The 15894-nt window shown below is 41.6% G+C and overlaps 1 protein-coding gene across 2 annotated transcripts in view; it reads right to left on the bottom strand.

Moving 5' to 3' along the window:
• sntg2 (syntrophin, gamma 2) overlaps positions 1–15894 on the bottom strand; it is an 83207-nt gene that overhangs the window by 33277 nt on the left and 34036 nt on the right. For both annotated transcript variants that reach the window (XM_031787751.1, XM_031787750.1), the window contains 2 exons: positions 15218–15309; positions 7866–7993 (listed from right to left, as the gene is read on the bottom strand). In XM_031787751.1, coding sequence (XP_031643611.1) covers positions 7866–7993; positions 15218–15309 — 220 coding nt within the window. The remainder of the gene's footprint in view (positions 1–7865; positions 7994–15217; positions 15310–15894) is intronic.

The following is a 15894-nucleotide window of genomic DNA, read 5'->3' as shown; positions in this document are numbered from 1 at the left end:
CCAGACTGTCTCTGTCATGGTCCTCTAAAACCCTGATGGTTTCGGACTTGGTCCTCTAAAACCCAGACTGTCTCTGTCTTGGTCCTCTAAAACCCAGACTGTCTCTGTCTTGGTCCTCTAAAACTCAGATGTCTCTGTCACAGTCCTCAGAAACCCAGACTGTCTCTGTCACAGTCCTCAGAAACCCAGACTGTCTCTGTCTTGGCCCTCAGAAACCCAGACTGTCTCTGTCTTGGTCTTCTAAAACCCAGACTGTCTCTGTCATGGTCCTCAGAAACCCAGACTGTCTCTGTCTTGGTCCTCTAAAACCCAGACTGTCTCTGTCTTGGCCCTCAGAAACCCAGACTGTCTCTGTCTTGGTCTTCTAAAACCCAGACTGTCTCTGTCATGGTCCCCAGAAACCCAGACTGTCTCTGTCATGGTCTTCTAAAACCCAGACTGTCTGTGTCAGTGACAGAGGACAATAGAAATGCCATTAGTACATTGAGGAAAAGCTAGGCGGACGAGGGGGTAGGATTAGTGATAGCCACATGTCCTGAAGTGGAATACATATGGCTTTTCTGCTGACTAGTCATAGAGAGTATGTTGAGATGAATAGAAACAGAAAACCTAGAAGACATCCAAGATAACATCAGCCAGGAGTATACTGTGAAATCCAAGATAACAGTAGCCAGGAAAATACTGTCAAATCCAAGAGGAAGAAGATGGATAGCTGTGATACTGATCCAAGAGGAAGAAGATGGATAGCTGTGAGACGAATGCAAGAGGAAGAATATGGATAGCTGTGAGACTAATGCAAGAGGAAGAAGATGGATAGCTGTGAGACTAATGCAAGAGGAAGAAGATGGATAGCTGTGAGACTAATGCAAGAGGAAGAAGATGGATAGCTGTGAGACTAATGTAAGAGGAAGAAGATGGATAGATGTGAGACTAATGTAAGAGGAAGAAGATGGATAGATGTGAGACTAATGCAAGAGGAAGAAGATGGATAGCTGTGAGACTAATGCAAGAGGAAGAAGATGGATAGCTGTGAGACTAATGCAAGAGGAAGAAGATGGATAGCTGTGAGACTAATGTAAGAGGAAGAAGATGGATAGCTGTGAGACTAATGTAAGAGGAAGAAGATGGATAGCTGTGAGACTAATGCAAGAGGAAGAAGATGGATAGCTGTGAGACTAATGTAAGAGGAAGAAGATGGATAGATGTGAGACTAATGTAAGAGGAAGAAGATGGATAGATGTGAGACTAATGTAAGAGGAAGAAGATGGATAGATGTGAGACTAATGTAAGAGGAGGATAGACCTGTAACACACCCGGCCGTAATTGGGAGTCCCATGGGGTGGCGCACAATTGGCCCTGCGTCGTCCGGGATTGGCCGGGGTAGGCCGTCACTGTAAATAAGAATTTGTTCTTAACGGACTTGCCTACATAAATAAATAAAAATGTATAACAAACAGCGAGTAGCTGCAGTGTAAAATTGTTCAGCATTCTTATGGCTTGGAGGCTTTTGGTCCTAGACTTGAGAGAACAGTCTAGACTTTAGAGAACAGTCTAGACTTTAGAGAACAGTGACCCCGAGTCTTTGACAATGTTTTGAGCTTTCGTCTGACAACATATAGTATATAATATACAGTTGAAGTCGGAAGTTTACATACACCTTAGCCAAATACATTTAATCTCAGTACCTGACATTTAAAATTTAAAAAATCCCTGTCTAGGTCAGTTAGGATCACCACTTTATTTTAAAAATGTTAAATGTCAGAATAATAGTATAGATAATTATTTATTCCAGCTTTCATCACATTCATAGTGGGTCAGAAGTTTACATACACTCACTTAGTATTTGATAGCATTGCCTTTAAATTGTTTAACTTGGGTCAAACGTTTCGGGTAGCCTTCCACAAGCTTCCCACAAGAAGCTAGGTGAATTTTGGCCCATTCCTCCTGACAGAGCTGATGTAACTGAGTCAGGTTTGTAGGCCTCCTTGCTCACAAACGCTTTTTCAGTTCTGCCCACACATTTTCTATAGGATTGAGGTCTGGGTTTTGTAATGGTCACTCTAATACCTTGACTTTGTTATCCTTAAGCCATTTCGCCACAACTTTGGAAGTGTACTTTGGAAGTGTACTTGGGGTCAAAAACTTTAACTTCCTAACTAGGGGCAAGGGACCCCCCCTACTCTCCCCTCCTACTGCCTCTGTTGGTTGTACAAATATCCAAAAATAGATATACAATTTTTCTAATGAGTATATTCACCATTACATAATTTGTAATGTATAGTATGACATTTTTGCAGTATTCATATTTGTGCCTTGAGTTATTATTTTTAATAGGTTGCTTCAATATATACACATCATTTTCCCTCCTCATGATGCCATCTATTTTGTGAAGTGCACCAGTCCCTCCTGCAGCAAATCACCCCACCACATGATGCTGCCACCCCCATGCTTCATGGTTGGGATGGTGTTCTTCGGCTTACAAGCCTCCCTCTTTTTCCTCCAAACATAACGATGGTCGTTATGGCCAAACATGTATATATCTTTTTAATCAGACCAGAGGACAATTCTCCAAAAGATACAATCTTTGTCCCCATGTGCAGTTGCAAACCATAGTCTGGCTTTTTAATGGCAGTTTTAGAGCAGTGGCTTCTTCCTTGCTGAGCGGCCTTTCAGGTTATGTCGATATAGGACTTGTTTTAACTGTAGATAGATACTTTTGTACCAGTTTCCTCCAGCATCTTCACAAGGTCCTTTGTTGTTGTTCTGGGGTTGATTTGCACCTTTCGCACCAAAGTACATTCATCTCTAGGAGACAGAAAGCGTCTCCTTCCTGAGGGGTATGACGACTGCATGGTCCCATGGTGTTTATACTTGCGTACTATTGTTTGTACAGATGAGTGTGGTACCTTCAGGCGTTTGGAAATTGCTCCCAAGGATGAACCAGACTTGTGGAGGTCTACAATTGTTTTCTGAGGTCTTGGCTGATTTCTTTTGTTTTTCCCATGATGTCAAGCAAAGAGGCACTGGGTTTGAAGGTAGGCCTTGAAATACATCCAGATACACCTCCAATTGACTCAAATTATGTCAATTATGTCACGAATCTCGCCGAAGATGGTGCCTCTTCCTGTTCGGGCGGTGCTCGGCGGTCGTCGGCCTATTAGCTGCCATCGATTCCCTTTCCGTTTGTTTCTGTTTATTGGGTTTAATTGGGTACACCTGTTATGAGTTAGTGTTTGTTTGTAGGCTATTTAAGGGCACTAGGCCCGCTGGGTATTGTGTGGGCTTGTTCTCTGTTATTTTGGTGTTGGTGTATAAGTGTATTCTCATTATGTTCCGGACAGTTTTAGTCCTGTGTATTTTGGACGGGTGGTTTCTTACGCCCTAGTGTTGGCATGTCCATGTCTCCGCTGTCGTTGGAATAAATAGATTCACGTACGACATTACCTGCTCTCTGCGTTTGACTCCTCCACCGCACCATTTGTAGAAGTCGTAACAAATTAGCCTATCAGAAGCTTCTAAAGCCATGACATAATTTTCTGGAATTTTCCAAGCTGTTTAAAGGTGCAGTCAACTTAGTGTATGTAAACTTCTGACCCGGAATTGTGATACAGAGAGTTTCAGTGAACAAGTCTGTAAACAATTGTTGGAAAAATGACTTGCACAAAGTAGATGTCCTAACCGACTTGCCAAAACTATAGTTTGTTGACAAGAAATTTGTGGAGTGTTTGAAAAATGTGTTTTAATGACTCCAGGTTTTCTGTCTTATCTACATTGGTCTCATCCCCCACACAAGCTCTTAGATGCTGTGACATCCTGTTGAGATTGGGCCTGGGAGTGTTTAGGCAACTGTAAACTTGGTATTGTTTTATGGGTCAATGGTGGTTCTTGTTGGGTTGAAAGGTCACACCTTCATATGTTATAAATGGAATGCAATGCCTTTGTTCTGTCTCTTATCTTGTTTCCAGTCCATTGAGGAAGGTTGTATGATCAATTCTCATTTCCTAGACTTCATTACCTCTGGGCTAATAGGAATATCTTTGTTCTTGCTTTGTCTTCTTAGTTAACCTTAGGATCTATATGGCTAGAAGTGTGCTTTGTAATTATTCTTAATGCTTTGTAACTTAATATTTATGCCTTGTATGTGAATCCATTCATTGTACAACGTTAATTAAATATTTGCCTTTGAAAAAGACAATTCTCAGTTCTTGCTAGTTTTCGTCAACTCATTGACAAATGCTTAGTTGTATATTTTAATGATCTGTGTGCAGTCAGATAAATATTTTAATAGGCTAGATGCTTAGTCTTATTATGAGTTGCATGTCATGTATGTATGTGTATGTATGTAAACTCAGTAAAAAAATAAATGTCCTCTCACTGACAACTGCGTTTATTTTCAGCAAAACTTAACATGTGTAAATATGTGTATGACCATAACAAGATTCAACAACTGAGACATAAACTGAACAAGTCCCACAGACATGTGACTAACAGAAAATGGAATAATGTGTCCCTGAACAAAGGGGGGGGGTCAAAATCAAAAGTAACAGTCAGTATCTGGTGTGGCCACCAGCTGAATTAAGTACTGCAGTGCATCTCCTCCTCGTGGACTGCACCAGATTTACCAGTTCTTGCTGTGAGATGTTACTCCACTCTTCCACCAAGGCACCTGCAAGTTCCAAGACATTTCTGGGGGGAACGGCTCTAACCCTCACCTTCCGATCCAACAGGTCCCAGACGTGTTCAATGGGATTGAGATCCAGGCCCTTCGCTGGCCATGGCAGAACATTGACATTCCTGTCTTGCAGGAAATCATGCACAGAACTAATAGTATGGCTGGTGGCCTTGTCATGCTGGAAGGTCACGTCAGGATGAGCCTGCCGGAAGGGTACCACATGAGGGAGGAGGATGTCATCCCTGTAACGCACAGCGTTGAGATTGGACTGAGCTTTTTGTCATTGCAGGCAATGATGCTGTGACACACCGCCCTAGACCATGACGTACCCTCCACCTCCAAATAGATCCCGTTCCAGAGTACAGGCCTCGGTGTAACGCTCATTCGTTCGACAATAAACGCGAATCCGACCATCACCCCTGGTGAGACAAAACCGCGACTCGTCAGTGACGAGCACTTTTTGCCAGTCCTGTCTGGTCCAGCGACGGTGTGTTTGTGCCCATAGGTGACGTTGTTGCCGGTGATGTCTGGTGAGGACCCGCCTTACAACAGGCCTACAAGTCCTCAGTCCAGCCTCTCTCAACCTATTGTGGACAGTCTGAGCACTGATGGAGGAATTTTGTGTTCCTGGTGTAACTCGGGCAGTTGTTTTGGCAATCCTGTACCTGTCCTACAGGTGTGATGTTCGGATGTACCGATCCTGTGCTGGGGTTGTTACATGTGGTCTGCCACGGCGAGGACGATCAGCTGTCCATCATGTCTCCCTGTAGCGCTGACTTAGGCGTCTCACAGTACGGACATTGCAATTTATTGCCCTGGCCACATCTACAGTCCTCATGCCTCCTTGCAGCATGCCTGAGGCACGTTCACGCAGATGAGCAGGGTCTTTTGGTGTTTTTCAGAATCAGTAGAAAGACCTCTTTAGTGTCCTATATTTTCATAACTGTGACCTTAATTTCCTACTATCTGTAAGTTGTTAGTGTCTTAACAACAGTTCCACAGGTGCATTTTCATTTATTTTTGGGGGGTCTTTGAACAAGCATGGGAAACAGTGTTTAAACCCTTTACAATGAAGATCTGTGAAGTTATTTGGACTTTTACGAATTATCTTTGAAAGACAGGGTCCTGGAAAAGGGGAGTTTATTTTTTTGCTGAGTTTATGTATGTACGGACATACGTACGTATGTATGTATGTACGTGTGTACGTATGTATGTATGCATGTATGCAAGTACAGATGAAGTCGGAAGTTTACATACACCTCAGCCAAATACATTTAAACTCAGTTTTTCACAATTCCTAACATTTAATCCTAGTAAAAATTCCCTGTCTTAGGTCAGTTAGGATCACCACTTTATTTTAAGGATGTGAAATGTTAGAATAATAGTAGAGAGAATAATATATTTCAGCTTTTATTTCTTTCATCACATTCCCAGTGGGTCAGAAGTTTACATACACTCAATTAGTATTTGGTAGCATTGCCTTTAAATTGTTTAACTTGGGTCAAACATTTCGGGTAGCCTTCCAAAAACTTCCCACAATAAGTTGGTTGAATTTTGGCCCATTCCTGACAGAGCTGATGTAACTGAGTCAGGTTTGTAGGCCTCCTTGCCTGTACACACTTTTTCAGGGGGTGTCAAGAGCAATCGAGACTTTAATAAGAGCAATAGAGACAGGGAGCTGGTGGGATAATGATGTAGCTGGTGGGGATAATGATTTAGAAGGTGAGGATAATGATGTAGCTGGTGGGGATAATGATTTAGAAGGTGAGGATAATGATGTAGCTGGTGGGGATAATGATGTAATTGGTGGGGGAAATTATGTAGATGGTGGGGATAATGATATAGCTGTTGGGAATAATGATTTAGAAGGTGAGGATAATGATATAGACCATGGAGATAATGATTTAACTGGTGGGATAATGATTTAGCTGGTAGGATAATGATGTGGCTGGTGGGATAATGATGCAGACCGTGGAGATAATGATTTAACCGGTGGGATAATGATTTAGCTGGTGGGATAATGATGTAGACCATGGAGATAATGATTTAACCGGTGGGATAATGATTTAGCTGGTGGGATAATGATGTGGCCGGTGGGGATAATGATGCAGCTGGTGGGGATAATGATGTAGCTGGTGGGATAATGATGTAGACCATGGAGATAATGATTTAACTGGTGGGATAATGATTTAGCTGGTGGGATAATCATGTAGACGGTGGAGACAATGATGTAGATGGTAGTGATAATTATGTAGCTGGTGGGGGAAATGATGTAGATGGTGGGGGGTAATAATGACAAGAGAGAGAAAGAATCTTGTTCACAGATGATTCATGTCTCATGTTTACATACACATTCTGTTAAAAAGTTCATCATAACCACTCAGTTATTCAAATGAAGTTATGCCACGTTGTTAACGCTAATAACACTGATACGGTATCGTCCTTCATTAGGATTGAACTCATAAAATGGAATATCTGCAATCAAGAAGTTGTTTGCGTCAGACATACGTCCACTCAATCTCGGTCTGATGTTTATTTGAAGGATCTTAAATCCTCCCATTAATATGGCCGAAGAAATGCTTTACTTCTCATAAAATATGTCCACTTAGTCTCGTCTTCACGGATTCAGCGTGAAAAGTGTGATTATGGGTATCAATACAATTTCTTTATTTTTTATTATACTTCCACTCTTTTCATACATGGTATTCACTTTTCTTTGGAATTGACAGAAACAAGCACCATAATGCATCATATTGTATCAGGTTGTGACTAACAACGATAACTTATTTGAGTTCTACGTAAGAAAGATACCCATTGATTACCACTTTATTTCTTTCTAAATAACAGCTCCATTAGGGATCTAGAGGACGGCCATATCTCTTACATCATGTTATCTACTAGCAGAGGAAGGAATGAAAACAACATTTCCTGGGACTTCCTGCCTTCATTTGATATTGTTTAAATCTCAAAAAAAAGGACCAATTCAGTGTTTTAAAATTAAACCTTCCCATCCTATCATGGCTTCACCATCTGGGCCCTGCAGCAGTGCTGACCTTTTAACACATTGCATGCCTGTGCATAGATATTGGAGTTACAACCTTTCACCTAAATGAAAAGTGCTTGCAAAACCAACAGCAGCGCTTGGTGAACTGTGCGCCTCAGAGGTGAATTTCATCACACAGGATTACCTTACCTTAATTTATCCGTTCCGGCTTTGTATTTGGAGACTCGGGCCATCAGCAAGGGTAGGGACACTGCATCCAGCCAACGCTTCTCATACTTTGGTTCATTAGCCGAGGGTGAGGAAGGCGAGGATGGAGCCTACATGGTACAAGTGAAGAAGACAGTGATGGTCTCGTCTCAATCACAGGCTAGGTCACTTTAATCATTGTGCATTCAAAGTACATTCGAAAACAACAACTACTTTCAGTTCCTATTGCACTTGAAAGGATGATATCCTTGTTACTTCCTAGCTACTGTATGCTATTAATTATTGATGATCATTATGGTCACCTAGCGAGCACACCTTTTACTTACTGTGTCCTGGGATTTCACAATGGCATTTCTCTACAAGTCAATCGCAGCACCTGGCACATATTCTGGCACAAATGATTTGTTTTTCCTCCCCTCTGAGCAAATCAAAGGCTATAACCAATTATGTCTACTTTTCAGAGCAAATGATTCTCCCTTTGTCAGTTCATGTAGAGAGCAATTAGAGACCAATGCTTAATAATTACACTTGACTTTCAAGTTGTGCTGCGCAAGGGAGTGGTAAAGATTACAAGAAATGGAATACTATCGGCACGTCAACACGGATTAGAGTGACGAGTTGTCAGTTTTCACCAAGGACCTGGGAACCAAGATGCTAAGCTGCCACTCTTGTCCTTCATATCATTCACTCTTCCATAGCTCGTGATATTTCTGAGACGACAAAATAGACCGAAGCGTAATTATTTTGGAGGCATGTAAATGAATCCATAGGAAGCTATCCTGGGGGCAATGAAAGGAAAACACTGTCAATCATTTCAATGTCAACGCCACATACAGGAGATGACAAGCTTAGAAAATTATAATCACCTGCAGGCAAGCAAACACAAGAATGCTAAAGGAAGGCAAAATAGTGGGGAAATATTGTCTGGGTTAAGCATTATGTGTTAACTATGCAATTACAGGCCATTATGTTTTCCCACCAGCAGTGTCATCTACACGCTTAGAAAAAAAAGAGGTTCCACAAGGGTTCTTTGGCTGTCCCCATATGAGAACCCTTTTGGGATCCAGGTAGAACCCTTTTGGGATCCAGGTAGAACTCTCTGTGGAAAGGGTTCTACATGGAACCCAAAAGAGTACTACCTGGAAGCAAAATGGTTCTACCTAGAACCAAAAAGGGATCTTCAAAGGGTTCTCCTGTCAGGCCAGCCAAATAACCCTTTTAGGTTAAAGATAGCACCTTTCTTTCTAAGATCGTACCTCCTTTAGTTGCAGAGAGAATCAGGTGAAAAAAGGCCAGTCAACCATGTTTTCCAGTATTTAGTCTACATGGATTCTAGTATTTCGTCTACATGGTTTCTAGTATTTAGTCTACATGGTTTCTAGTATTTAGTCTACATGGTGTCCAGTATTTAGTCTACATGGTGTCCAGTATTTAGTCTACATGGTTTCCAGTATTTAGTCTACATGGTTTCCAGTATTTAGTCTACATGGTTTCTAGTATTTAGTCTACATGGTTTCCAGTATTTAGTCTACATGGTGTCTAGTATTTAGTCTACATGGTTTCCAGTATTTAGTCTACATGGTTTCCAGTATTTAGTCTACATGGTGTCCAGTATTCAGTCTACATGGTGTCCAGTATTTAGTCTACATGGTGTCCAGTATTTAGTCTACATGGTGTCCAGTATTTAGTCTACATGGTGTCCGGTATTCAGTCTACATGGTGTCTAGTATTTAGTCTACATGGTGTCCAGTATTTAGTTAACCTTGTTTTCCAGTATTTAGTCTACATGGTTTCCAGTATTTAGTCTACATGGTTTCTAGTATTTAGTCTACATGGTTTCCAGTATTTAGTCTACATGGTTTCCAGTATTTAGTCTACATGGTTTCCAGTATTTAGTCTACATGGTTTATGTTATTTAGTCTACATGGTTTCCAGTAATTTGTCTACATGGTTTCCAGTATTTTGTCTACATGGTTTCCAGTATTTTGTCTACATGGTTTCCAGTATTTAGTCTACATGGTTGAAAGTTTGTTCACAGATATATTATATAATTCTGTAGAAGAAACCAAACTAAAACATGTCAGTCCTACTTTTTCACTATGAAAAACACTAGGAGGCATAATTGATACTGCATTGAAAAAAGCATGAATAAAAAACAAACGCTTTAAGGAAATAATCAAACAAATTAGACTCGTGTTAGCCTACTACTCTTGACAGGAGCAGTTTGTCGTAGCGTGAAGCTTTTGCTATTGTATGTTGTTGACCTCATGAGGGTCTTTTATGGTTAGAAAACTGGCCAGCTAATCATGTTTGTCAGCCACCTGCCCTCTCAACCTCAGAATTTAATGTAGAGAACCCAGCTGATCTATTATGAGAACCCAGACAGCTGATCTATTATGAGAACCCAGCCAGCTGATCTATTATGAGAACCCAGCCAGCTGATCTATTATGAGAACCCAGACAGCTGATATATTATGAGAACCCAGACAGCTGATCTATTATGAGAACCCAGACAGCTGATCTATTATGAGAACCCAGACAGCTGATCCACGATGTCGCATTAAGTCAAAACCTGACCTGTTTACGCATAGGTAAGCATGTGTCAGAGTATATTCTCCCACAGTTGAAAAGAACACATGAATGCAGTAATAGTGCAGTGAATACAATGATAATATATTTTTTTATGTATTTTACCTTTATTTAACCAGGTAGGCTAGTTGAGAACACCTTTATTTAACCAGGTAGGCAAGTTGAGAACACCTTTATTTAACCAGGTAGGCTAGTTGAGAACACCTTTATTTAACCAGGTAGGCAAGTTGAGAACACCTTTATTTAACCAGGTAGGCAAGTTGAGAACACCTTTATTTAACCAGGTAGGCAAGTTGAGAACACCTTTATTTAACCAGGTAGGCTAGTTGAGAACACCTTTATTTAACCAGGTAGGCTAGTAGAGAACAAGTTCTCATTTACAATTGCGACCTGGCCAAGATAAAGCAAAGCAGTTCGACAGATACAACGACACAGAGTTACACATGGAGTAAAACAAACATACAGTCAATAATACAGTATAAACAAGTCTATATACAATGTGAGCAAATGAGGTGAGAAGGGAGGTAAAGGCAAAAAAGGCCATGGTGGCAAAGTAAATACAATATAGCAAGTAAAACACTGGAATGGTAGTTTTGCAATGGAAGAATGTGCAAAGTAGAAATAAAAATAATGGGGTGCAAAGGAGCAAAATAAATAAATAAATACAAATTAAATACAGTTGGGAAAGAGGTAGTTGTTTGGGCTAAATTATAGGTGGGCTATGTACAGGTGCAGTAATCTGTGAGCTGCTCTGACAGTTGGTGCTTAAAGCTAGTGAGGGAGATAAGTGTTTCCAGTTTCAGAGATTTTTGTAGTTCGTTCCAGTCATTGGCAGCAGAGAACTGGAAGGAGAGGCGGCCAAAGAAAGAATTGGTTTTGGGGGTGACTAGAGAGATATACCTGCTGGAGCGTGTGCTACAGGTGGGAGATGCTATGGTGACCAGCGAGCTGAGATAAGGGGGGACTTTACCTAGCAGGGTCTTGTAGATGACATGGAGCCAGTGGGTTTGGCGACGAGTATGAAGCGAGGGCCAGCCAACGAGAGCGTACAGATCGCAATGGTGGGTAGTATATGGGGCTTTGGTGATAAAACAGATTGCACTGTGATAGACTGCATCCAATTTGTTGAGTAGGGTATTGGAGGCTATTTTGTAAATGACATCGCCAAAGTCGAGGATTGGTAGGATGGTCAGTTTTACAAGGGTATGTTTGGCAGCATGAGTGAAGGATGCTTTGTTGCGAAATAGGAAGCCAATTCTAGATTTAACTTTGGATTGGAGATGTTTGATATGGGTCTGGAAGGAGAGTTTACAGTCTAACCAGACACCTAAGTATTTGTAGTTGTCCACGTATTCTAAGTCAGAGCCGTCCAGAGTAGTGATGTTGGACAGGCGGGTAGGTGCAGGTAGCGATCGGTTGAAGAGCATGCATTTAGTTTTACTTGTATTTAAGAGCAATTGGAGGCCACGGAAGGAGAGTTGTATGGCATTGAAGCTTGCCTGGAGGGTAGTTATAGTTAATGCAGTGATTATGCAGTGATACTGCAGCGAATACAGTGGCCATGTTGTTAATACAGTGCTAATGCAGTGATTATGTGGTGATTATGCAGTGAGTATACAGTGATAATGCGGTGAATACAGTGGCCACGCTGTTAATGCAGTGATAATGCAGTGATTATGTAGTGATTATGCAGTAGGTATACAGTGATACGGCAGTGAATACAGTGACAACACCGTTAATATAGTGATAATGCAGAGATGATGCAGCGATACTGCAACTGAATACAGTGATAATGCAGTGATAATGCAGTCCACAGAGCTCAGTGCTCCAGGATTGACATTCTCTAGCTGTTCGGGAAGATAACAATAGACTGAACAGACACAGGGCTAGATTTCCTCTGAAAATGGGTCCTTCTGACGTCCTTCCTGCGCCATCCTAAATATTTCATGTTCAAAGACTATCAGGGAATGAAGTCTTTTGAGAATTGAATATGCTACACTCATTCATAATAAAGCTTACGGTCAGTCAGGTACCAATACTAGAGATTACAAAACACAATTGGAGTGTGCTTTTGGTTTCCATCAGGTGTGAATCTATTGATAGCTGTTCCAAGAAGGACCATTTGCATGGCAGGAAATGTGCCTGCTGGGAAAATATTCTGCAGTGCTTTTAGACCAGGAACATTCAAATCACTGTGAAGAATGTAGAATGGGAAACCACTCACAATCTAGCTGCAAGACAAGGAACAATTGGCCAGTTAAAATATTTTTGTAGCATGTACTAACGGTCTTGGGTTTCAATAATACACTCAGTTTCCCCTATTGCCATTAGATCGCAGAGGTTCAAGATGTTTTTCAGGGAGACAGGTCTCATGAGAGTGATATTACTATGAAATGGCATCGCTACAGCACGTAGGCTACGTGAGGGGCCACAACAGTATCCTGTCCTCCTAAACTAGTCCCTGTCATATCCACTAATACTACAGAATCTGGGAGCTGTTATGAACATGGGTTACATTACTTCAGTGCTGAGGAAGGCAACGTCACTTTGCCACATGCTAAGATCACTCTGATTGGCTTCCATCTACATCATTGGTTCACTGCCAAGTGGGTTGTAGCAAAGCTTTGTTTATTTCTGGCTACGGGGAGACTGTAGGAATACCTGTCAACTTCCAGTATTGTGCTTTAAATCTGGCTACGAGGAGACTGTAGGAATACCTGTCAACTTCCAGTATTGTGCTTTAAATCTGGCTACGGGGAGACTGTAGGAATACCTGTCAACTTCCAGTATTGTGCTTTAAATCTGGCTACGAGGAGACTGTAGGAATACCTGTCAACTTCCAGTATTGTGCTTTAAATCTGGCTACGGGGAGACTGTAGGAATACCTGTCAACTTCCAGTATTGTGCTTTAAATCTGGCTACGAGGAGACTGTAGGAATACCTGTCAACTTCCAGTATTGTGCTTTAAATCTGGCTACGGGGAGACTGTAGGAATACCTGTCAACTTCCAGTATTGTGCTTTAAATCTGGCTACGAGGAGACTGTAGGAATACCTGTCAACTTCCAGTATTGTGCTTTAAATCTGGCTACGGGGAGACTGTAGGAATACCTGTCAACTTCAAGTATTGTGCTTTAAATCTGGCTACGGGGAGACTGTAGGAATACCTGTCAACTTCCAGTATTGTGCTTTAAATCTGGCTACGGGGAGACTGTAGGAATACCTGTCAACTTCAAGTATTGTGCTTTAAATCTGGCTACGGGGAGACTGTAGGAATACCTGTCAACTTCCAGTATTGTGCTTTAAATCTGGCTACGGGGAGACTGTAGGAATACCTGTCAACTTCAAGTATTGTGCTTTAAATCTGGCTACGAGGAGACTGTAGGAATACCTGTCAACTTCCAGTATTGTGCTTTAAATCTGGCTACGAGGAGACTGTAGGAATACCTGTCAACTTCCAGTATTGTGCTTTAAATCTGGCTACGGGGAGACTGTAGGAATACCTGTCAACTTCCAGTATTGTGCTTTAAATCTGGCTACGAGGAGACTGTAGGAATACCTGTCAACTTCCAGTATTGTGCTTTAAATCTGGCTACGAGGAGACTGTAGGAATACCTGTCAACTTCCAGTATTGTGCTTTAAATCTGGCTACGGGGAGACTGTAGGAATACCTGTCAACTTCAAGTATTGTGCTTTAAATCTGGCTACGGGGAGACTGTAGGAATACCTGTCAACTTCCAGTATTGTGCTTTAAATCTGGCTACGGGGAGACTGTAGGAATACCTGTCAACTTCAAGTATTGTGCTTTAAATCTGGCTACGGGGAGACTGTAGGAATACCTGTCAACTTCCAGTATTGTGCTTTAAATCTGGCTACGGGGAGACTGTAGGAATACCTGTCAACTTCAAGTATTGTGCTTTAAATCTGGCTACGGGGAGACTGTAGGAATACCTGTCAACTTCCAGTATTGTGCTTTAAATCTGGCTACGGGGAGACTGTAGGAATACCTGTCAACTTCCAGTATTGTGCTTTAAATCTGGCTACGAGGAGACTGTAGGAATACCTGTCAACTTCCAGTATTGTGCTTTAAATCTGGCTACGGGGAGACTGTAGGAATACCTGTCAACTTCCAGTATTGTGCTTTAAATCTGGCTACGAGGAGACTGTAGGAATACCTGTCAACTTCAAGAATTGTGCTTTAAATCTGGCTACGGGGAGACTGTAGGAATACCTGTCAACTTCCAGTATTGTGCTTTAAATCTGGCTACGGGGAGACTGTAGGAATACCTGTCAACTTCAAGTATTGTGCTTTAAATCTGGCTACGGGGAGACTGTAGGAATACCTGTCAACTTCAAGTATTGTGCTTTAAATCTGGCTACGGGGAGACTGTAGGAATACCTGTCAACTTCAAGAATTGTGCTTTAAATCTGGCTACGAGGAGACTGTAGGAATACCTGTCAACTTCAAGTATTGTGCTTTAAATCTGGCTACGGGGAGACTGTAGGAATACCTGTCAACTTCAAGAATTGTGCTTTAAATCTGGCTACGAGGAGACTGTAGGAATACCTGTCAACTTCCATCCTCACCGCCTCCCTCAGTCTAAACCAGATATCAAATCCTCAAACCGGGTATTGGGAGCTTTCTCAAATTGTCAGTTTGTATTAGTGTGACTTTAATGCATGCTACTGGAATCACAAGCACATTTAATGGGAGAAAAACAATGCAATTGTACAAAGGTTTACTTACTGTGTTGCTAGAATTCCCATTTAAATGTAAACCACTGTCAAATAGTGGTGAAGATACTCTGCTACTTTGATCAGCGGGTGGTACAGGAGAGCCTGAAAACCATGAGAGCAAATGTTATATTGTTGAAACATGAAATACTTCATGTGTTCAGCCTCAACCGCAGAATCAGCCTGAGAATCAGCCTCAGCCGCAGAATCAGCCTGAGAATCAGCCTCAGCCGCAGAATCAGCCTGAGAATCAGCCTCAGCCGCAGAATCAGCCTGAGAATCAGCCTCAGTCTCAGAATCAGCCTCAGTCTCAGAATCAGCCTGAGAATCAGCCTCAGCCGCAGAATCAGCCTGAGAATCAGCCTCAGCCGCAGAATCAGCCTGAGAATCAGCCTCAGTCTCAGAATATGTCTCCGAATCAGCCTCAGTCTCAGAATCAGCATCAGAATCAGCCTGAAAATCAGCCTGAGAATTAGCCTCAAAATTTGCCTCAAAATCAGCCTTAGGCTCTACCTCAAACACCTGTATAGGCCAGGTTCATGTACAGTACATGAACAGAATGTGTTTTAGTGATATCACGCTGCCACAGTAAACAGAATAAACAGACAGAATATTGAATATATATAGACAGAATATATAGACAATATATATATATATATATAATGTACAGATGATAAACATTGTATACAG

This window comes from Oncorhynchus kisutch, linkage group LG14, assembly GCF_002021735.2.
Source record: "Oncorhynchus kisutch isolate 150728-3 linkage group LG14, Okis_V2, whole genome shotgun sequence".
NCBI lineage: Eukaryota > Metazoa > Chordata > Actinopteri > Salmoniformes > Salmonidae > Oncorhynchus > Oncorhynchus kisutch.
This window is presented reverse-complemented; position numbering and strand designations above follow the sequence as displayed.